Below are 23,765 nucleotides of genomic sequence, written 5' to 3'. Positions count from 1 at the left end.
CCACACCTGCTGATGGTTCCACACACCTGCTGATGGTTCCACACACCTGCTGATGGTTCCACACCTGTTTTAGCACACGCGGTGACAGGTTTTAAAGCTGTGGACCACGTCTATGGAATGACCTGCCTCTACACCTACGGTCCATGGACTCTGTACAGAGCTTTAAGAAACACCTCCAAACCCTCCTGTTCAAAAAGGCTTTTTAGTCTCCCACCTGACCCAGGACCACCACAGACTGATTACACTCTATGTATTCATCATAACGTACTCCATGTGTCACCCCCCCCCCCAGTCTCTCTATATCTCTATCGCTCTCTCTTTTCTCCTCCTTTACTCTCTCTCTCTCTCTTTAACCCCAACTGGTCCAGGCAGACCCATCCTTCAGGAGTCTGGGTCTGCTCCAGGTTTCTGCTGTTAAAGGGAAGTTTTTCCTTCCACTGTCACCAATCACAAGTGTTTGCTCCTGAAGGATTCTGTTGGGTCTGTAAACTTAATTTGATTCTGATTTGAATTGATAAAGCACTTTGTGACTCTGTCTGTGAAAAGTGCTCTATAAATAAAATTTACTTTACTTACTTACTTACTATGTCAAAATTATAAAATTCCAATCAATATTAGTTGACTTCTAATTTTAAATGTGTGGTAAATGGGATTTTCAGTGTAAATGTCCACAGAGTCCACATTCCACAGTGGATGTGGACAGTTTAGTTCCAGATACAAGAGATTGTTCTAAGCTCCAGGTGGATCCAATTGGAGGAGAATCAGAGTCATTTTGAATTTTGATGACTTTTGGAAAATGTCTCAATGATGACAGATGGAAAACTGTAGATGTGACCTTTGCTGTGACCTTGAACTTTGTCCTACTGGACCAAAATGGACTGGGTTAGTCCCAGGGCCTAGCCTATCTGGGGGAAGATCTGGGAAAGATGGGGGAAGAGTTTTACACTAAAGATGAGAACAAACAAACAAACAAACAAACAAACAAACAAACACACACACACACTCACAAAGCAAAGTGATCACAACACCTCCTGGTGGAGGGAATGACCCATGTCCTGGAGTTCAAGGTTCACTGATATGAAATGGAAGCATGGGTGATATCAGTTCAACATGCTTCAAATCTGACTGTAACAACCACTGAATAAATAATAATTAGGGTCATAATAACGTGAAACTTTCTTTCAATGTAAACACTTTGTTTGTTCCTTATTTCCAATCTCTGTTCATTAACACGGAACAAATATGAACATTATTGTGTTTGTTTTGTGTTTGTGCTTCAGGGGACACTTATTATTCCTAATCTGTCGTCCACGCTGACTGAGGAGGGGTTCTGGAAAGACCCCCACCACTTCAACCCCCCCAACTTCCTCAATGATGAAGGGACAGTTCGTTAAACCAGAGAACTTCATTCCTTCTCTGCAGGTATGGATCAAATCCACAACTGGGACTAACACTGACCTGTTTTAACACTGACCTGTTTTTAACACTGACCTCTGAGTGACCTTTCAGTGACCTCCTGTGGATGTTTAAACCCCAGGTCACGGATGTGTGTGGGGAGAATCTGGCTCGGATGGAGCTCTGATAGTGGTGACTCTGCTGAGGAGGTTCAGCTTCATCTGGCCTGAGGACGGAGGAACTCCAGACTTCACCCCTGTTTATGGGTCAACCCAGACCCCCAAACCATATGGCATGAAGGTCCAGTTAAGACCCACCCTGAAGGTCCAATTAAGACCCACCCCTGAAGACCAGTTAAGACCCACCCCTGAAGATCCAGTTAAGAGCCACCCTGAAGGTCAGTTAAGACCCACCCCTGAAGGTCCAATTAAGACCCACCCCCTGAAGATCCAGTTAAGACCCACCCCCTGAAGGTCCAGTTAAGACCCACCCCCTGAAGACATACATAACACTGGTCTGTTTGAGCATGCATCTACATGGGTCAGAACGCAGATCCACTGGTAAATCTAGAGCTTCTCCTTTGGCCTTATCTCCGTCTTCACCACAGTTGTCACCACAGGTTTAGTGTCTGCATCACTGCAGACTCCACCCACATCCACCTATTGACCTCCTGCTCCATCCTACCCTCACTCACTAACAAGATCCAGAGATACTTAAGCTCCTCCCCCTGAGATGGCTTTGAAAATAAAACTAGCTTGGTTTGAAGGCTCTGACGTTGCTTGTCTTTCATGCACAAACAGGTTTTCTCTTGTAGCTTCATGTGCGTCAGTGTGTCCACAGTAGAAGCTCAGTCACAAACCCAGTCTGTGTCATTCTGTTCAGGAAAATTGTCAGTGTTCTCCAGTTGCTCCAAAAATGAAATCATCTCCTGTTTGAGCTCCCACACTCGTTGACATACTTTCCCCAAACTTAATCAGCGGATATTACAATGGTAAAGCAAGTCCCTGTGATCAGCGTCAGTTTCTTCAAGAAAATGAATAAACTGACGATGGTGAAGACCCTCGCTCCAGTAAAGTTAACGAGTTTCACAACTGGCTTCACTACGTGGTGAAGCTGCAGCACAGATTCACACAGCGCTTCCTGGTGAATTCTGCAGTGTAGGAAAATGAGCTCCTGCTCAGGGTTGTCCTCTTTCACCCCGTCCTGGATTCTTTTGAACAGCCCAACATTTTTTCCCGTCAGATTTGCTGATCCTTCTGTGCTAACGTGTGTACTCCATGGTAGCTTGTGCCTCTATGAGCGCTGACACACTGTTCTAGAAATCCTCTCCCTGTGTTTTTCCTTTTAGGGATTCCATTGCCAAAAACTCCTCCGTTATCTCCAAATGTTCATGAATCCCTCTGATAATAATTCAAAGCTGAGCGCTGTCCTTTATGTCACTGCTTTCGTCCAGAGCCAAAGAATAGAATGGAAATGACTCCACTTTTTTGTTTAGCTGACTAGTTAAGTTTTCGTCCATTAGTTCACACAGTGAGTCACTGTCCTGCGTGATGAGCTCATTTTTCAAATGTGTCCTTGCTCTCAGGACATAAAATACTTGCTGCACTCTTTGACAAACTCCCCTTCAAAGGCTTTTGCTCATTTAATGCCAGTAAAGAACTCGTCTTTGTGCTTGATTCTTGGACGGAAGCTGTTCAGATAAAGGTGTTTTGCTGCGCCTGCAAGCTAGCTACCAACCTATTAGCGGTAGCCATCTGTTCTTGCGTTGACAGGTTGTTAGCATAATTAACATGCTTGGTGGAAAAGTGACGGCTGATGTTGTATTCCTTTAAAACCGCAACGGTTCCTGGGCAAATCAGACAAACAGCCTTTGAGCGGACTGCAGTTAAACAGTTTTTTGGTGTCTATTCCTTATCAAACACCCGGCACTCACTGTCCACTTTTCTATTCTTTGACATTTCTGCAGATGGTTCTGAGCAGTCGAAGACTGAGAACACGAAGTGGCTCAGGCTCTGAAAATTCAAGTCAGTGTCTAAGGCGCCACCTGGTGGTGAAATGCCTGTCATTACAAATCAAAGTCAAATGAATTCAATCATTCACATCAAATGTGTTCTGTACCGATCTTCAGCAGGGTGGATTAAAAAGACCAACAGGCCGGATGTGGCCCTGGAGCCGTAGTTTGCCCACCGCTGCACTAAACTCACATTTTTGACAAATCAAATGTGGACAGTCCGTTTTCCAAACATTCTTTCCATCACAGTGTGGTTCTGGTTCTGACCCACTGATAACCTCTGGAACAGAAAACAGCTCCCTCTGGTGGACAGACGTATGGATGAGCTTTGTCATTACACCCACACTGAAGAATGAAACCTGGTTCCAGTCCAGTCCGTCTCTGTCTGATTTTTTCATCCACACAGAAGTGATCATACATGAACATTTTTTTAATTCTCCGTCTTCAAATGAACACATTCACCTCATGTTGTCTTTGATGCATTTCCACATATGTTCATCCCTGTGAATTTATTTGACATCTAACGTTATTCAAGGAAAAAATGAGCAAAAAAATGTATTCTTTCATTTTCAAAGAAACATTCACAACATCTTTCAGTTTTAGTGAAACTGTCCATGTTCTGCTGTTCAGTATTTAAGGTCTGTTTGTTCCAGTTCAGTTCTACTGAATCAAACCTTTCTTTAATCATTGTTATTTCTCTGTTTCTTTCACCGGTTTCCTGTCATTTCAGTTCCAGTTCAAACACTTTAAACCAGGGTTCTCAAACTCCTGTTCTTTCAGGTTCCACATTCAGTCTGATTTGATCTTCAGTGGGTTGGACCAGTAAAATAAAAACAGAATAACCGATAAATGATGACAACTACAAATTTTTGTCTGTGTTTTAGTGCAAAAAAACCATTAAATTATGAAAATACTTACATTTATAAACTATCCAAACAAAAAAGATGTGAATAACCTGGAAAAAAAAAAAGAAATTTCTTAAGAAAAATCAGTGCAATTTTAACAATCTTCTTCCTCCACTTCTCATTAGTCCATGTGCATTCTGGATCAGATCTCCAAAGACACTAAACACTGAGGAACAGGAAGAAAAGAGTTCAAACTGGACTGAATTTAATACAGACATTTCAGGTTGGACATTTGTTCAGGTTATTCACATTTATTGGTACAGGAGAGTTTGTAAACATAAATATTTTAATAATTTAATATTTTTTTGCACTAAAATAAAGACAAAAATTGAAGTTGTCATTATTTACAGACATAATGTAATATTATTTTTCCCATCAAACCCAGTAGTAAATCTGCAGTCCTTCTTTGTGGGTTCTTCTGCTGTTATTATTGGACTGTAGATCAGATGGTCTGGATGTGGAACCCACACTAACATGAGTTCCACAGCCTGGACTGTAGAGTTTATACACTTTGTAAATTCATCCCAGGGGTCGGACTGGAACCTTTGGGGGACGCCTGTTTGACAGCCCTGCTTTAAGGTCTATTTGATCCGATGTTTCATCTGTTGTGGTTCTGGTCACTGCAGGCCTTTGTCGTGTTCACCAGTTCTTAATCAGTTGCAGTGGATTCAGGCCTGTCGTTCACCTCCGTCAGTCCTCATTTGGCTCCTCCCCCACATGACAAAGGTCCACAGTAGATGGACAAAGGTCGTGTGCTTTGATTGAACGGATAAAATCCCAGATGCAGTTTGCTGAACCGTAATCCAGTCGGCTGTCGGTCATGTTTGCGTGTGCGGCTGTGCTGGCAGCTGTTTGGCTGTTCACGCTCCTGTTTCGAACCCACAGGAGTCCAAACTTCCCTCCAGGACCCAGACCCATCCCTATATTTGGAAACCTGCTGGAGCTGGATCTGGAAAACCTCTGGCAGATCTGAGAAGGGTAAAGTTGAACGCAGCAGGACATGATTGGGTGCCATTATTTCAACTGTTCACTGGTTCTGATCTGTTTAATGTTTGTGTACGTTCAGTTTATCTGAACATGTTTAATATTAACTCAGAGTCTGTGCTGGGACTTTTACTATTATATTTATTCATGTGTTTTCCATCAGTGGTAAACAAACGTTCAGCTTCAGTGAGTTCATCTCTATTATTGAACTGTCATATCAGCTTTAACCCTTTTAGACCAGTGCTACTTTAGTAGGAGTTCCCAAATGTTTTTTTTTTTTTTTTTTTTTTTCTGTAGGTTTAGATCAGGGCTCTTAAAACTCATGTCCTTTCAGGTTCCACATTCAGTCTGATTTGATCTGCAGTGGACTGAACCAGTAAAATAACAGAATAACCTATAAATAATGACAACTACAAATTTATGTCTGTGTTTTAGTGCGAAAACCCCCATTAAATTATGAAAATACTTACTTTTATAAATTATCCAAACAAAAAGATGTGAATAACCTGAAAAATCTGAAATTTCTGGAGAAAAATCAGTGCAATTTTACCAATCTTCTTCCTCCACTTCTCATTAGTCCATGTGCATTCTGGATCAGATCTACAAAGACACTAAACACTGAGGAACAGGAAGAAAAGAGTTCAAACTGGACTGAATTTAATACAGACATTTCAGGTTGGCACATTTGTTCAGGTTAGTCACATTTTATTGGTACAGGAGAGTTTGGAAATGTTAATATTTTCATAATGTAATGTTATTTTTGCACTAAAACAAAGGCAAACATTTGAAGTTGTCATTATTTATAGACATAATGTAAAAAATAGAACAGTAAATCTGCAGTCACTCTTTTGTGTGGGTTCTCTGCTGTTCTTATTTGACTGTAGATCAGATTGGTCTGGATGTGGAACCAACACTAAAAGGAGTTTCACAGCCTGGACTGTGGAATTTTCACACTTTGTAAATTCATCCCAGGGGTCGGACTGGAACCTTTGGTGGGACGCCTGTTTGAGACCTCTGGTTTAGGGTCAGCTGAGGTGTTGAACCCAGATGACACCAGAGTTTTTTAAACAGAGAATAAAAGTCTGTGATGTAAGACAGAGTGTGACAGATAACACTGAAGGGAGTTGATCCACTTCAACACCAGTATTTGAACTCTGACCGTTGGTGTCTTTGTCCTCAGTTGTCCAAACAGTACGGGAACGTCTACAGTGTGTTCATCGGTTCCAAACCTGTGGTGGTCCTGAATGGCTTTCAGGCCATTAAAGAAGCTCTGGTCAACAAAGGAAATGACTTCTCAGGACGAGCACAAGATCTGATGGTCAATCGAGCCGCTCATCCCTAGGTACACACGAACTCTGGCAGCATTGGACTGGTTTTACATCCAGTGAATGTTATACAGGTTTTTCCCTCAGGCCGTCACTGATGAACACTTTATCATCCAGTGTCACTACCCCCCTGACAATTCACCCACTCACAAACATTTTTTTTTTTTTTGCACTCTGTATAAAACCTCTAACTGATTTGCACTAAAATAAGATATAAATAAACATTATTTTTAATAGACTGGACTAGACTAGAGGGACGGGACTATGATGGTCGGTTCTGGTCAGAGCAGGTCCTTCCTGTCTGAGGCGCATCTGTTCTCCATTTTCCATGTCCTTAAAAACATGTTTATGTGTTTGTTGTAGGAGTTTTTTGGTACAGGCTAATTAAAGGTTAACATGGTTATTATCCTCCAAGGGAAATCCAGTCTGTATTTTACTCATCCTAAAACACACAGCACCGAGCAGTAGCATTAGCATTAGCACACAGTAGACATTAGGAGCAGTGAGCTGTCACTGATGGAACTGATGGAACCGACTGCACATATTCAGCACCAATGTGGTCCAGGAACAGAAGGAACCACTATGGACCTGTTTATAGCCCAAGAATGGACTGAGCTGAAAGTGATAACCAGTCTGGTACTGCACCATAATAATAAATAATAATAATATAATAATAATAATAATAATAATAATAATAATAATAATAATAATAATAAATAATAAAAAACTCCAAAACTAACACTGACTCCAGGTCAACTGAGTTCCTTTTTATCGGGTTAACTGAGTTCCTTTTTATCGGGTTCATGTGTATTCACTGACCTTATTATTCAACTATTCAATATTTTACTTTGGGACTGAATTTAATACAGACATTTCAGGTGGTCACATTTGTTCAGGTTATTCACATTTTATTGGTACAGGAGAGTTTGGAAATGTTAATATTTTCATAATTTAATGTTATTTTTTGCACTAAAACAAAGGCAAACATTTGAAGTTGTCATTATTTATAGGCAGAATGTAAAAAAATAGAATAGAAAATCTGCAGTCATTCTTTTTTGTGGGTTCTTCTGCTGTTCTTATTTGACTGTAGATCAGATTGGTTTGGATGTGGAACCAACACTAAAAGGAGTTTCACAGCCTGGACTGTGGAATTTTCACACTTTGTAAATTCATCCCAGGGGTCGGACTGGAACCTTTGGTGGGACGCATGTTTGAGACCTCTGGTTTAGGGTCAGCTGAGGTGTTGAACCCAGATGACACCAGAGTTTTTTAAACAGAGTAATAAAAGTCTGTGATGTAAGACACAGGAGAATAAGTGTGACTGATAAACTGAAGGGAGTAGATCCCTTGAATAACAGTATTTGAACTTTGACCCCTGTTGTTTTTGTCCTCAGTTGTCCAAACAGTACGGGAACGTCCACAGCCTGTTCATTGGTTCCAGACCTGCAGTTGTTCTCCATGGGTTTAAGGCCATTAAAGAAGCTCTGGTCAACAAAGGAAACGACTTCTCAGGACGAGCACAAGACCTGATGGTCAATCATGCCATCCACCCCATAGGTACAGCTCAAGTTAGAATTTAATGGGAATGTTTGGTAAACCTCAACCAGTGGATTCTTCAGTTCAGTAAATAAAAATAATATATAATAATAATAAAAATATAATGTAGGGTTAGACTATAATATATGTTTATTAAAACCTCCTATAGTGGCTGATTAACCTGAATGAAGATGGAAGGACATGCTTCCAATGGGGTTGGTTTCATATATGTCTGTAATTATCTAAGTCTATAGCTGTAAAAAATGTCAAAACAAAATGACATGTTAAGTGTGGAGTCCAACTATTCTATATTCAGCTGAGGAAACCACCTCCTTCAGTTCAATCCAACCCTAGAGCTGGTGTCATTTCATCTGGGGCCTCATGTATGAAGCGGGCGTACGCCAAAAACCTGGCGTACGCCCTTTTCCATGCTCACGTTCAGATGTATAAAGAGTGAAGTGACCGTGGAAAAGTGCGCTCCTTCACGCTAAGTCCACAGCTGGCGTACGCACGTTTCTAGTGCTTTGGAACCATTGGCGACACCTAGAGGTGACACTGAGAAACTGTTAATAATGTGACAAAGGTCATTCCTCCGATTGATGTGCACATCAGATACACAGAAGAACAATGAACACACAGAACGTCATCCTACTGTCAGAGCAGCACATCCACCAGAACCACCAGAACCAGTGAGACCCTGTATCCATCATGCCAATCCTGCCGGATGGACATTCAGCAACAGCAACAAAGAGACAAGGACCTAAAATTCATTGGTTGATAAATATAGTGTTCATGTCTGTGAGAACATTTATTAGTCGGTCCAGTCGCTCATTGACTCCGCCCATTGTCCTCATGATGTCCTCTGGTGACCCGGGTCAGTACAGACCCATGCCGGTCTGACGGGCACCAGCAGTGGGCTGTGGTGGACTGGAGGACCGGCTAACACTGGGGAGTCAACAGAAGCCTGTGTGACAGGAGGATGGTCCTGGGTCTGACTGTCTTCTGTCTCACTGTTGGAAAATAATAATGTGAGTGAATAAACAGGAGTCAGTCTGTGATTTCCTCTTTGATTTCCTGACATGATCACACATGAACCTTTATCTAGTTTATCTGTGATCAGACTGTGTATGACCTGTAGAATGAACTCATGTGTGACTGACACTAATACTAAATCTATATTTATCTTGGGGGTGATCCGCATCAGCCCTGTAAGAAAAGTGTCACAGTATCGGGACTCTTTCCTCAAACAGTCTCAGTTCGTCTCTTTTCTCCTTCCGCCTGTTTCATCCTCCGCTTCGCGTTCACCTTGACGTCATCGTCTGATCCTGCAGACAGGGGAATCCAGAGGGAACCCCACCTGCAGACCCGTTTATGCTGATTTGCATATTTAAATGTGGGCGTGGAGAGGGAGGAGTCAGGTAGTCCAACATATGCGCTCAATTCCAGCTGATTGGATGAATAAAGGAAATGTACTTGGATTCGGGCGTACGCACAGTTTTAAACATCTGGATTTTTTTGTGCGTTCGGACTTTTCTGGATTTGGGCGTACACCAGGTTTCAGTATGAAATCCAAGCAAGTCTGTGTACATGAGGCCCCAGGAGAGCATGTGGACCTAAACTGTCCCTCTGTTCTTCTAATGGACGTCTACAGAGGACACACCTCAGACTGGTTTGAACTGGACCTGTTGAGTCTTTTTAGTTGTTTTTTATTGTTTCCAGTTCAGTTTGTTAAATTTGCATATCCTGCTGTGCTTCTGTACAGTTCCTGCAGCTGAACCCAGTCTGTCGTATGCAGTGTCGGCTGCTCGTCTTTCAGACAGGGGAAGCTCATTGTCGGCTTACATCCAAAAAATTGTCAAGTTATTTAAACATAAATTCATCCCTCCGTTCCTTTAGAATTGTCTATCATCATGTGCACCTTGCTAGATAATTACTTCACTCCAACGTAGCCAACAGTATGATTGATTTAACTACCTACAAAACGATATTAAACTTGAACAAGAAATGATTAAATTATGGAACTGAAACAAGAACACATTGAAATTATGTTAAATTGAAACAAGGATGTAAAATGAGTGTGTTTTATTTCCAGTGCAAGCAGGGCCAGATTAACACTTCATTGTACCCTGGGCAACAATATTCAAGGGCCCCATCATCACAACCCCAGGATGCCTATAATCTGACAAAATACAGAATAAGTTCCAGGAATATATGTAAATATACCCCATACTTCAATATCTAACTATCATCAAATGCATTTGATGTACAAATGTGTAAATGCTCATAGAACTACAAGTGCACCACTATAGCCTCTTGTCAAGGCCACTCACTTGCATATGATGATATGAAAACAAAACACATTAGCATCAGTATAATCTAAAATTGATCCACTACATTAGAAAGAGAGAGAAGTGTCCTCCATTTTCACAAAAATAAATAAGAAACCATTTCCAAAGTATCCAGTATATATTTAAGAACACTTTTTGCCAACACAAATGTATTGAATCGTCAGAAAAAGCCCACAGACAAAACACAAACATAATCTGATAGACTCAGATATGAATTTAACTCTTTCCCGCCAGAGCATTTTCCAGTGAGTTGGTAGCCAGCGCCAGCCTTTTGGTCATTTTCACTCATTTGGAGGCTCACTGAAAATGTTGTGTTAGGAGTATGTGAACACTGAATACATCAAAAGAAAGAACAGAACTTCAACTTTTAAACACAAAAAACGATTTTTCTATCTTCATTCGTTCGTGAGATATGAATATTTGAATATTGGTCATTTTCAGAAAAAAAAATGAATTTAGAGCAAAAACTGAGAAAATTGAATTTTTTCAAAGACATTGATTTTCAAGATAAAACTGATTTCCTATTTACTTTTTTGACTCTTCTTCTTTACCAACAGTAACACTGTATTCAAAATCAAAATAAAATAATTATAACAACAATAATAATAACAAACAGCTCTAAGATATCCCATCATTCCACAAAATGTTAGTGGAATCCACACCAAACTTTAGACCAAACATCTTCTAAAGCACCAGGTTCCTTCTAAACTTTACACTTTGACATACATCAGTTATAAGTAACAACATATTAGTTTAGTTTTTTGATATAAACACTTCAATATTCCTCATTTCAAGAAAAAAGAAACAAATTCACTAAATACTGCAGATTTCTGGCCTTTGCTTGGCTGCACCACATCCTCCTGTTGGACCACCTGCTGTGTTTGATCTGTAAATAATTATATGGACATGTAGTTATTTAACTTTGGATGAATATGTATGATGTATGTATTTATTATTATTATTATTTATTTATTTATTATTTATTTATTTATTTCATACAAAAGCTAAATCCAACAGTGTCTTACCTCTGTCCCTGCTGACATTCTACAGCTGAACCACATCTGTGTCCTCAGTCTGAATCTGAACTCACTCTAACAGATGAACACTAGCTGTCCTTTGTCTTGTCCCACGTCTGTGTGTCTGTCTTCTCCTTGAATGTCCCCTAGAAATGTCTTTTCTTCCTCCTGTCTGTCATTTTCTCCGTGTCGCTCCGTGCCCCCCCCACTTCATGTCGGACCTGAGCTGCTCCGTGTTCCCGTGTTCCGTGTCCGTCTCCCTCACCTTCTGTTTCTCCGTTTCTGTCTCTAATGGTTCTTCTGTAGCTCCATCACATATTGAACTGTCAGACTCTGTCTCCATAATCATCTTTAAGGCTTTTGAAACTGCATGCGGTTCCTGCACAGTCTGCATTTCCTCATTCAGTGACTGACGCTGGATGCGTTGCCATAGGATACGGAGACTCCAGTGCGAGAACGTTAAACCCGGTCCTTCATTTTCCGAAAAAACTGCTTAATTGTTTGTTTTTGGACTAAGGAAAGTATTTCACATGATCCGCAACACCTCCAACTATAGCATGAAAGTGAAAACACGGACTGACGGAAAATCTCGTCATTGGCAAAGAAAGAGTTAAACAGAAATCCACTTGTCACCTCAGAATTCAACAAGAGAGTTAAAGTAAGTGCAATGTAAACATCGTTTTGATTCGCGTACGTATGTCGCATAGTTCTTGACGTCTCACATCCCGCTCAGTGCACGCACGTTGATTTGCGTCACAGCTGATTTGCTTTTTGGACTGACCAATGAGGAGAGGGTCTCAGCTCACGGTCACAGACAGGAGCAGGGTTTCTGTGCAGTGCAATAGCTCCGGACAGCGGACAGTTTCATTTATAAGCAAAAGATAACCAGATATTTTCGTTATGCCCGAGCTACCCAGGGCCCTTCAGACATCGCGGGCCCCTGGGCAATTGCCCAGTTGCCCATATGGTTAATCCGGGCTTGAGTGCAAGAAATGAACAGTTCATTTGGTTTCTGTGATTTCCCAGCAGAATGTGTGACGGTATTAAACTGAACTGTGTCAGTGAAGGAGCAGATCTGAAAACAGCTGTCAATCAAATGGGACTCAGCCTTTGGACCCATCCTCCAACCAGCACGCGGAAGTTCAGCGTCCACCCTGGCTGAGCTCCGCCCACAGCTCCATTCACCCCCAGGGACGCTGAGCATCCGGGGGCGGGACAACATGGTGGCATTTGTCCAATTAGCGTCCAGTTTAGAGTCAGTTTCCAGCAGTTCCACTCAGTCCCATTGAAGTGCATGGACGCTGAGCGTCTACGGACAAATGCACTGAGCAGAGATGGAGGAGAAAACACAGACACGGGAATGGAGGAGAAGTGAACAACATCCAGTCCACTGATCTGGGATCAAACTGATTCTGAACCAACTGGTCTGAGAGATGAACGTGTTCCAACACATTTGGAGTCAATGAAATGAAAACAACTGAACAGATTTGAGCATTTAATTGGAGTCATTTTAGGGGAAGAGGAGCTTCCACTGCAGTCTGACAGAAAACACCTCTGATCGTATTGTATAACGGACTCCATTTGTAAACTAACTGGAGTTACTGATGCTAATGTTGAGGAGCAGACGACACAAACATCTGGTTTGTATTTTCACAGACGGTTTATCTCCATAACCGTTAGTGCACAAACAGATCGTACATATTCACCCTTGAATTAAGAACCCAGTCCTGACACAAACCTGCTTAAACTGACGACACTCAGTGAACCAGTGTCAACACGGAACCAAACTGTGGTGTTAAATAAATACTGACCTATGGTGAAGGTCAAAGTGTTAAACCTGAGCTGTTTCTGTTTAATCTTTAACACTTGTCACAGACTTTCCTCCCTTTATCCTTTTCTTCTTGGTCGTAGCCCATGCTCCAGGGGTGGTGTTAGCCGACTACAGCTCCTCCTGGAGAGAACGACGACGCTTTGGTCTGATGACGCTGAGGAACTACGGCCTGGGGAAGGATTCAATGGAGCAGAGGATTCTGGGAGAAGTCAACACTCTGATTAAGCTGATGGAGCAGAGTTTAGGTTGGTCTGCAACAGAACACAGACCACAGCTGGATTCAGGTTCATTTAGATTTAAACACCTGTCCCTTTGGTCCATCGGAGCTAAACTGTCCCATATTTATAGAAGTGTGTTCCAAACACAAGTGTGTAATGTCGGTTATTAACATCTTTTTTGTTTAGTTTGTAAATATGTTTTGTAAATTTCATAGGCTGATATAATTTTTTGCACTAAAACAAAGAGAAAAAAATTGTATAAAGTTTTTTATTTATTTGTTCCTATGTTATTATTTTACTGAGATATAATGGTAAAATTGAACTTAATTTTCTTTAAAAATTTCCTTTTTTTTCCTTTTTTTTTGCAGGTTATCCTAATAATTGGTGAAAGAACAGTTCGTAAATGCAAAGATTTTCATAATTTAATGTGATTTTTTTTTTTGCCAAGACAAATTTGTAGTCGTCACCTGTCCCTTTGGTCCATCTGTCCTAAACTGTCTCATATTTCTATAAATGTGTTCCAAACACAGGTGTGTTCTGTTGGTTTGTCCATTCAGTTCCAAATGTGCTGCTGAGTTTCGTTCTTGTGGTAGATGTCAGTGTCAGTCCTTCCATAAACAGGAACAGAAATGTGTGTTGGTTTGAATCTAGAACGCTGATTCCCCCTTTTTGATGAACAATTGGTCTCGAAAGTCTCCTGCACCTCTAAAGTCATCCTGATGTGAATACGAAGTTAAACAATAAACCTGTGGTAACGACAGGATAACAACAGGAAGGACACACTAGAACCCACAGTTTGAATCCAACGATTCAAAACACACCTCATATTTAGAACAGTCTCAGTATGTTCAGTTACTTTAAAACAAATGTAATTCCTCTGTGTTTGCTGTATTATTCGTGTTTAAACCTTTTGAACTAAACCTCAGTCACATGTTGACTTCCTTTCAGATCCACTGGGTCGCTGTGTCGAGGCCAAAGGGGGAAGTTCATCACTGTCCAAATAATTCTGGACCTGAATGTAGTTGTTCAGATTTCTGTTAGTCGTGGTCATGTGATGCCTTTTGTTGTTGTTTTTTTTTGTTTTTCAGGTACATCCATCAGTCCTCAGCTGATCTTCCACAGCGCTGCCTCCTACATCATCTCCCAGATTCTGTTCGCTCAACAGTACGACTACGAACACGACTTCACCAAGTTCTTTGTCGGCGTTTTTCTCGAGGTTTCCAAAATATTCAATGGTCGTTGGGGAATGGTGAGTTGAAATGAGTCAAATAGAAAATAGTCAGTGCACTTTTTGGTTCCTTCACAGTTCTGTCATTTGAAATTCCATAAAACATCAATGTGTAGAAAATGTGTGTTTTTTCTTTCCCCTTCAGCTTTATGATTCTTTTCCCGTCCTCCGTAACCTGCCGTTGCCATTCCGCAGAGCCTTCACACTACTGCAGGTAGGCTGGTGCTCAGAGAAACCACAAGAGGAAAAAGTACAAATGGTCTTTATTCAAGTAGAAGGACTGAGGAACAGAAAGAGGAAAAAAAAACAGTCAAATATTTAAAGGTTCAAGATGTTCGAGGTGCACCCGTTTGTTCTTCTGTGCAGTTTGTGCTTCAGTCTGCTCTGAAATGGGAGTTGGTCCATGGTTAGTGTTAGCCTAGTCTTTTTTTTTTTTGACACTTTTTATTTAGAGATATTTGAGTTTTACAAAACAAGAACATGAACGTGAGGTTTAGGGACGACACTTAGAACGTAAACATGCATACATCAGCTGTTTTAATTAATACCATCACCATTGGTAAAGTCCGTCCATTTTCTCCAGTGTCCTTTTCCCAGTTCATCCTGGAGCCACAGGCTGAAGGTCATGTCTTCATCAGTCCAATGTTTTCCACCATAAAAATAAAAAGGCCCAGTCTGGGATTTATTTGAATACGACGGAGAAGAAGAGAAAAGATACGACAAAACTAAAACTAATACTAAAACTAAACTAAAACTTAGCATTTAGAAAAAAAAAAAGAAAACTAATAAAAACTAGCAAACCTGCTCTAACAACAAATTAAAATGAACTGAATTAGAGAAAAAATTCAAAACTAACTATGCCATGGTTGGGGGGTGGCCATGGCTCAGATGGTGAGAGTGGGTCGTCCAATAACTGAAGGGTTGGCGGTTTGAATCCTGCTCAGTCCATGTCTGTTGTCCTTGGGCAAGACGCTTCACCCTCCTTGCCTCTAGTGCTTCTACTCACACTGGTGTATGAATGTTGGGTGGTGGTCAGAGGGGCCGTAGGCGCAAATTGGCTTTGCACACGCTTTGAGTATACATTCATAGAAAAGCACTGTATAAATCTAATCCATTATTATTATTATTATTATTATTATTATTATTATTATTATTATTATTATTATTATTATTATTATTATCATTATTATTATAAAACTAAACTAGAATGAAAAATCCAAAACTATCCAAACCTTGGTTCGTATGACACACAAACTGTCGTCAGAACTGATGTGACATACAACAGCATTTCATGAAATTGGTCTGAGGAAAAAGAACTTGCAAAAGGTCAAGGCTGATGTGACCTCTCAAACCTGTTTTGGTCCAAACTGGTTCTAAGTGGAGTTAGTACCAGTGGATTCATCTGATGGAATGTGTGGAGGTTCTTATTTCAATACGACTCTTCTGTTTTTTTCAGGGTGCTCATGAAAAACACAGAAAGATTTTAAGTGAGAATAAAACCACCAGAGTTCCTCAAAAACCTCGTCACTTAATCGACTGCTACCTGGACGAACTGGAGAAGGTTGGTACATGTGTTGTTTTTCAGACGATGAACTGGAACATGTTGGACACTGGGCTGAGGAAAGGTCATGACACACATTCACTTAGTCTGTTTTTGTTTCTGGACAGAAGAAGAGGTGACGGTTCGTCATTTTCTGAAGACAATCTGTATTCTTTACTGTTGGATTTTCACTTTGCTGGAACCGACACAACAGCTAACACCTTACTCACATGCTTCCTTTACCTGATGAGTTACCCAGAAGTCCAGGGTACGTCTGTTTGCACGTTTAGAACTCAGAACGCAGTTACATGATGGTCTTGTTGAACTGTTACATGTTCAGTATTTTCATATTAACTTGTTCATGTAACATGAATTAATATGAAAGTTTTAATTTTTATAATAGGTCTTAAAGCTGCAGGAGACTTTCGTGACCAATTTTTCCTCAGATCTGTCCGTCCTCAGTCATATCCTCAGTATCATGAATCTGTTCGTCTGTCTGTCATTACTCAGCTGAATCTCTTTCATTACAGTGAACAGTTTCTCAGTTCCATCCACCACAAACAGTCCATGTGTGTACAAACAGAGTCAGTAGGGAACTGGGGCATCTTTGGAATTTTGTCGCGACGTGCATTGCGGGAAAGGGAGGTTCATGCAGCTGTCTGACAGCAGCAGTGGCAGCACAACCATATGATATTATATGGATGAAACAAACACGTGGAAACGGCTGAAACGCGGAAACGGCTGGAGGAATACGCATAGAGGGAAGAGAGCTCCTGCCGTTTCTGCGTCGTGTCTGTTCCAGCTGCCGCTGTCAGGCGACTGCGCAGGCCTTCGCTTCCCACAATGCACGTCAAGACAAAATTACTCAGATGCCGAGTTCCCTCCTGGCTCGGTTTGTAAACACATGGTTTGTTTGTGGTGGATGGAACTGAGAAACTGTTCACTGTAATGCAAGAGATTCAGCTGAGTAATGACAGACAGACGAACAGATTCATGATACTGAGGATATGACTGAGGATGGACAGATCTGAGGAAAAACTGGTCACAAAAGTCTCCAGCACCTTTAATAATTAAACAATAATTACTCTAATATTATATTCTTTATGAAGTTATAGTTTGAAATACACTATTTTTCTAGAATTTCCAGATATGAAGTGTATTTGTACAAAGTATCGGTATTGGATTAGTATCGCCAATACTAGCCTGAATTTTACTCAGTATTGGATCGGAAAGGAAATCTGTGGTATTGAACAATACTAGTAAGAAAACGGGGTTCACATTAGTAGGAATTAGCTTCAGTGGTTTCATGTAAATACGTAGAACATGGAGGATGTGAGAAGGATGTAGTCTAAAATAAAATAAAATAAAATAAAATAAAATAAAGCTACAACCGATTAATTGACTCAAAGTGATCCAAAAAAATCATTCAACCACAATTCTCCTGAATCAATGCTTTGTTTCCTTCATTTCTCTGCTGTTAAACACTGGTTCCACTGTTGTGTTTCACATGGACGCTGATTGTGACGCACAAAGAAGCTTCAATTCAGGAAAACTGCAATAGAATATTTCCCTTCAGTCAATTCAAGTCGATTAATTGAATCGTGAATTTCTGCATTCACTTCAAGCACCTAATTGATTAATCGGTTGCAACTCTAAAGTAAAATAAGATACAGTTATAATGGACGATCAAATTTGGCAAAAGTTTACTCTGATGATGGTAAGAAACAAGACATGCATGTAAATAAAGAAGGTTTATTCATAACATAAGGGTCATAAATGACACATAAACGTCCTCATGGGGTTCTAGACGGTCTTTAACCCAAACTGGGACAAAGCAGTAGGTTTTGAACAGAGCAGTTCATGGTGCGTTCAGGGACACCAAGAGTCAACCAGAGGATCAACACTTGTAATCGGTCGCAGAAACACGGTTCTGAGGTTAACAGGTGTCACATATAAACATGAATACCAGTCTGTATTTGTCCAGTTCTTTGTCCTGCTTTTGTTCTTGGTCATTTTCTGCCTTTATTTGTCAGAACGCTGTCAGAAGGAAATAGACGAAGTTCTTGATGGGAAGGATCAAGTCAGTTTTGAAGACAGACATGAGATGCACTACCCACAGGTATGGTATAGTCTAATGTGGTCCAGTACTGGTCCAGCACTGGTCCAGTGTCGGTCCACTTTGGTAGGTCCACTGTTACTGTGTAATAATATGACATGGAGTCTTTGGTGTTTGTCTTTGAGGCGGTCCTTCATGAGGTCCAGAGGATGGCGGACGTCGCTCCTCTTTCTGTTTTTCACAAAGTTACCAGAGACACTGAGCTCATGGGGTTCTCCATACCCAAGGTGAGGGGGAGGACAAGGAACATGTAGTCCATGTGTGAAACATTTGGTTCAAACACAAACTAATGCCGCGTTTCCACTATGTGGTACTGGTTCAGCTCGACTCAACTGGACTCGGCCTTTTTGCGTTCCATTATGAAAAAGGACCTGGAATCTGGTACCCGGCACTAGTTTTTTGGTCTCACCTCCGCCGAGGTTCCAGGACTGGGGACCAGATACTAAAAGGTGATGTGTAAACACTGCAGGCCACTGACTGGTCAGAGTCGTCTCTGTGACCCGCCCTTTTACAAAAAACAGATGCAGAAGTGGACAGTAACTATGTCGGTAGGTTCATCCACATGATGACAGTCTGTAAAACTACACCATTCAGTCAGGAGGTTCAGTCTTTGGTCGCCGACGTAAAAATTCAGCATGAGCTTGATGAGACAACAGGCAACGAATGAGTTTATCAGCAACTCTGAACAGACGACACAGAAGTAACACGCCACATCGCTATGACGACCAGGTACTGTAAAGTGGGTAGTATCCTGGAATGGAAACGATCTGGAATAGGACCTGGTACCGGAGTGGAGTGGAGTCAAGTCGAGCTGGTTCCACGTAGTGGAAACGCAGCATAAATTACATCAAAAGTGGTTCCAAATTTTGCGCAACTAAAGTCCAGTCCCTGTTTGTTAACGTTTTGTCGTTTGTGCTTCAGGGGACAATTATTATTCCTAATCTATCCTCCACGCTGACTGAGGACGGGTACTGGAAAGACCCCCACCACTTCAACCCCGACAACTTCCTCAATGATGAAGGACAGTTCATTAAACCAGAGAACTTAATTCCTTTCTCTGCAGGTATGAGATCAAATCCACAAGAGCCTCTTTTCCACCACAGGAACTTTACCAGGAACTTTAACTTTACCTGGGATTTTCAAAATCTGTGGTGCATTTTCACCTAAATTTACCAGGGTGAAAAAGTTGACCCTTGACCCCAGGCTTTCCCTGAAAAAGTTTGTAGTAGGGGGGTAGGAGTTTTCAGATTTACTTCTTGGGGGCGGGGCTGTGTGCTGGAGAATGCTGATTGGTGGAACACACTTTTTCCCAGGTAAATACATTCCTGCTTAGTCAAGTTCCTGGGAATCAGGTGGAAAAAGGAGCTAATGATTTGTTTTTAGACCGACCTTTGTGAGTGACCTCTTGTGGATGTTTAAACCCCAGGTCCACGGACGTGTCTTGGAGAGAATCTGGCTCGGATGGAGCTCTTCCTGATCGCAGTGACTCTACTGAGGAGGTTCAGGTTCATCTGGCCTGAGGACGGAGGAACTCCAGACCTCACTCCTCAATTTGGGACCATCCAGACCCCCAAACCATATCGAATGAAGGTCCAGTTAAGACCGACTGCCTGAAGGTCCAGTTAAGACTGACCATCTGAAGGTGCAGTTCAAGGTGCTGGAGACTTTCATGACCAATTTTTCATCAGATCTGTCCATCCTCAGTCATATCCTCAGTATCATGAATCTGTTCGTCTGTCTCATTCCTCAGCTGAATCTCTTCCCTCATGGTGAACAGTTTCTAGTTCCATCCACCACAAAACAAACTCTGTGTTTACACACAGAGTCAGGAGGGAACTGGGCATCTGAGGAATTTGGTCGCAACATGCATTGTGGGAAAGGGAGGTTAATGCAGCCACCTGACAGCGGCAGCTGGAACAAACACGACGCAGAAACGGCAGGAGCTCTCTTCCCTCTATGCATATTCCTCCAGCCGTTTCCCCATTTCAGCCATTTCTGCGTCATGTTTGTTTCATCCATATAATCTCGTATGGTTGCGCTGCTGCTGCCAGGCGGCTGCGCAAACCTCCCTTTCCCACAATGCACATTGCGACAAAATTCCTCAGATGCCTGAGTTCCCCCTGGCTCTGTTTGTAAACACATGGTTTGTTTGTGGTGGATGGAACTGAGAAACTGTTCACTGTAATGAAGGAGAATCAGCTGAGTAATGACAGACAGATGAACAGATTCATGATACTGACGATATGACCGAGGTTTGACAGATCTGAGGAAAAATTAGTCACAAAAGTCTCCCGTAGCTTTAAGACTGACCACCTGAAGGTCAAAGTCAGAGGCTGAGAAGGAAAAATAAAGCTTTCTTTCATCGTCTGCCAGTTCTTTTACTTGTCACATGTTCACCTTCACAACAGAATACCTGGGTTTCTTTCCCTGCTTGTCAGTTGTTGGACCTCTTGTCATTCGTCTCCAAACCAGCAGCGTTTGGTCGGTAGCCCGTATGAAACCTGATCCTGCTGATCTTGGCCTGGACAGTCTCGCACAAAGGTTTTTAATCTCATTCAGCCTTTGACGGTTAAATAACAGTTACATAAATTATGTTTCTTGACCCAGCCAGATCACATGACTAAAACACTGTCCGCACTTTTCCGTCATTCTTGTAACGTGCTTTGGTTGACTCTCCGTCAGATCTAGGTGCTTTGGTTGTTGTATAGTAATTGTGAGTTCCAAGACTTGCTGCTTGTTGGCGCTTCGACTGATCCAGGACCAGGATGTCCTCTGTTAGACTGATCCAGGACCAGGATGTCCTCTGTTAGACTGATCCAGGACCAGGATGTCCTCTGTAAGACTGATCCAGGACCAGGATGTTCTCTGTAAGACTGATCCAGGACCAGGATGTCCTCTGTAAGACTGATCCAGGACCAGGATGTCCTCTGTTAGACTGATCCAGGACCAGGATGTCCTCTGTAAGACTGATCCAGGACCAGGATGTCCTCTGTTCGACTGATCCAGGACCAGGATGTCCTCTGTAAGACTGATCCAGGACCAGGATGTTCTCTGTAAGACTGATCCAGGACCAGGATGTCCTCTGTTAGACTGATCCAGGACCAGGATGTCCTCTGTTAGACTGATCCAGTCCATACTACACTGTAGAAAAGGATTTCAGGGTTTGGTAAATACAGACTATGGACATCAGTTCCATTTGAATCAACAGTAATAATTGCCAGTAAAATCTATTATGACTGGTTCAATTCTACATACACTACCTGTTTGTTAACAGTAACAACTGCTACTTAAAATAATATAATAAAATCTACCCCATAATATTGTGATGTGTTGGAGGAGCAGCTGGGGGGAGTCTCCCAGCATGCATTGGGACAAACTAGTGTGGACAGTTTTTATGTGTTTTACAGTGTTCTGAGTTGATAAGAAGTGTTGTTCTATTTATAAATAGCACAGTTATGGTGTGTTTGACACTTTTTGTTAGTTTTTTTGTTGAATGAGTATTTCTATCGAGTTGCAGATTCTTGCACCATGAGCTCAGTTGCTGCTTTGTTTCATGGCCCTCTGTACTGGTGTTTTAAACAGGGGTGGTAAATATATAGTTCAAAAGTGAAGTGATCATTTCTGGTCCTTCACATATTTGCTAGAGTTCAATCACGGCTGTCAAACTCATTTTGGTTCAGTTCCATATTTAGCCCACTTTGATCTGCAGCAGGTCAGACCAATAAAATAATGACTTAATAACCTATAAATAATGACAAATCCAAGTTTTTCTTTTTGTTTTAGTGCAAAAAAAACCCAATTAAATTATGAAAATATTTACAAAATTTTACAAAAAAGATGTGAATAACCTGAAAAAACAGAAATTTCATTTGAAAAATTAGTGCGATTTTAACAATATTCTGCCTGGACTTATTATTTATACATGTACATTTACACACAGTGTTCCATAAACATTTGGGAACAGGCAGAATATTGTTAAAATTGCACATTTCGGGTTGTTCATCTTTGTTTTTATTTATGTATTTATTTGCATTTTATTGTGAAAGAGTAGTTTTGTAAATATAAATATTTTCACAGTGTCATGTTATTTTTTTCACTTTAATTTTTTCCACATAATTTTTCCCAAAGAAAATTTGTCGTCATTATTTCTGGGTTATTGTGTAGTTATTTTGACTGTAGATCACATTGGTCTGTATGTGGAACCTGAACCAAAAGGATTTGGACAACCTGGCCTGTTCAGGTTCATTTCTGCACTTTCATCCTGCAGGGCCAGAATGGAACCTTTGGGGGGGGGGGGGGGGGGCAGATTTGGCCCCTGGGACGCATGTTTGACACCTGCGGATTAGAGGTTCAATGCTGAATCCTTCCTGTGTTTGTCAATCTTTTACCTCTCAGGGGTCTGAGCCTATTATGGCCCCTTTTGAGTGCTTTAGATTTAGTAAAATTATCTTTCTCTTAATAAGTAATGGTTCATTAGTAACACTGATGATTTATTAATAATAATTAAATAGATTAACATATTTCTATTAATAATTAAGGGTTGACAATCACTTTTATGAGTAATTTGTTGTGAAATTGGTGGAGTTTACCTCATTTCTTTTAGTGTGTTATAGCTGTTAAATTTAGTTACATTTTATTCCAAATATGGGGTCAAATCTACTCAACCAAAATGAATGCAAATTGTTCCCTCACTTTTATTGAGTGGATTCTAAAGGTTTGTTTTTACAGTGTATAGAATCCAGTCAAACTGAACCAATGAAACCAACACTAACAGACAATAAATCCAGTCCCGTTTTGAATTCACCTCTGTTTATGGATGAACATTTTCAGTTGGTCTGTCAGTTTGTGTGTCTGTCGTCAGCTTTAACATTAGAGTTTGATGTGTTTTTATGTAGAATTTGAAGATGTTTAGAGCAGATTTCTGTTTATTCTGAGGAACAGAAGAGGCCGTGCTCTTTTCAACAGCCTTTTGACGCTCACACACTGGTGTATTATGGAAGCGCTTGTGTGGACGCTGTATTGTTTTACCGGGTGGTGATTGTCAGTAGGAGGCGGGGGGGGGGGGGGGGGTGCTGTGTGTGCTGACATGGGTCTTCTACAGTGACATTCAGTTGGATGAGTGGTGTACCAGAGGACAGAGGGAGGAACAGAAGGGAAAGTCCTGAAGTTAGAGAGATGGAAAACAAGTGAAGACAGAAAGAGAAGAGATAGAAATAGAAGAGTTAGAAAAGATAGAAACAGAATAGATAGAACTAGAACAGATAGAAAAGGCTGATCAGCTGAGGTTCCTGTTTTACGAAGACGCTTTGACC

At 41.2% G+C, this 23,765-nt stretch overlaps 1 protein-coding gene and 1 pseudogene across 1 annotated transcript in view; both read left to right on the top strand.

Moving 5' to 3' along the window:
* Positions 1-20,122, top strand: part of LOC115421669 (cytochrome P450 2F2-like) — a 28,509-nt gene extending 8,387 nt beyond the window's left edge. Inside the window, exons 2-11 of the mRNA XM_030137673.1 lie at positions 8,015-8,177; positions 13,432-13,596; positions 14,658-14,818; positions 14,943-15,011; positions 16,254-16,362; positions 16,474-16,605; positions 18,371-18,456; positions 18,579-18,680; positions 19,375-19,516; positions 19,880-20,122. Of these exons, the coding sequence (XP_029993533.1) occupies positions 8,015-8,177; positions 13,432-13,596; positions 14,658-14,818; positions 14,943-15,011; positions 16,254-16,362; positions 16,474-16,605; positions 18,371-18,456; positions 18,579-18,680; positions 19,375-19,516; positions 19,880-20,067 (1,317 nt within the window). The 3' untranslated portion in view covers positions 20,068-20,122. The remainder of the gene's footprint in view (positions 1-8,014; positions 8,178-13,431; positions 13,597-14,657; positions 14,819-14,942; positions 15,012-16,253; positions 16,363-16,473; positions 16,606-18,370; positions 18,457-18,578; positions 18,681-19,374; positions 19,517-19,879) is intronic.
* The window catches only part of LOC115421684 (CCR4-NOT transcription complex subunit 1-like), a 969,367-nt pseudogene that overhangs the window by 596,242 nt on the left and 349,360 nt on the right, over positions 1-23,765 (top strand).

The sequence above is a fragment of the Sphaeramia orbicularis genome, chromosome 6 (genome assembly GCF_902148855.1).
Source record: "Sphaeramia orbicularis chromosome 6, fSphaOr1.1, whole genome shotgun sequence".
Classification (NCBI taxonomy): Eukaryota; Metazoa; Chordata; class Actinopteri; order Kurtiformes; family Apogonidae; genus Sphaeramia; species Sphaeramia orbicularis.
This window is presented reverse-complemented; position numbering and strand designations above follow the sequence as displayed.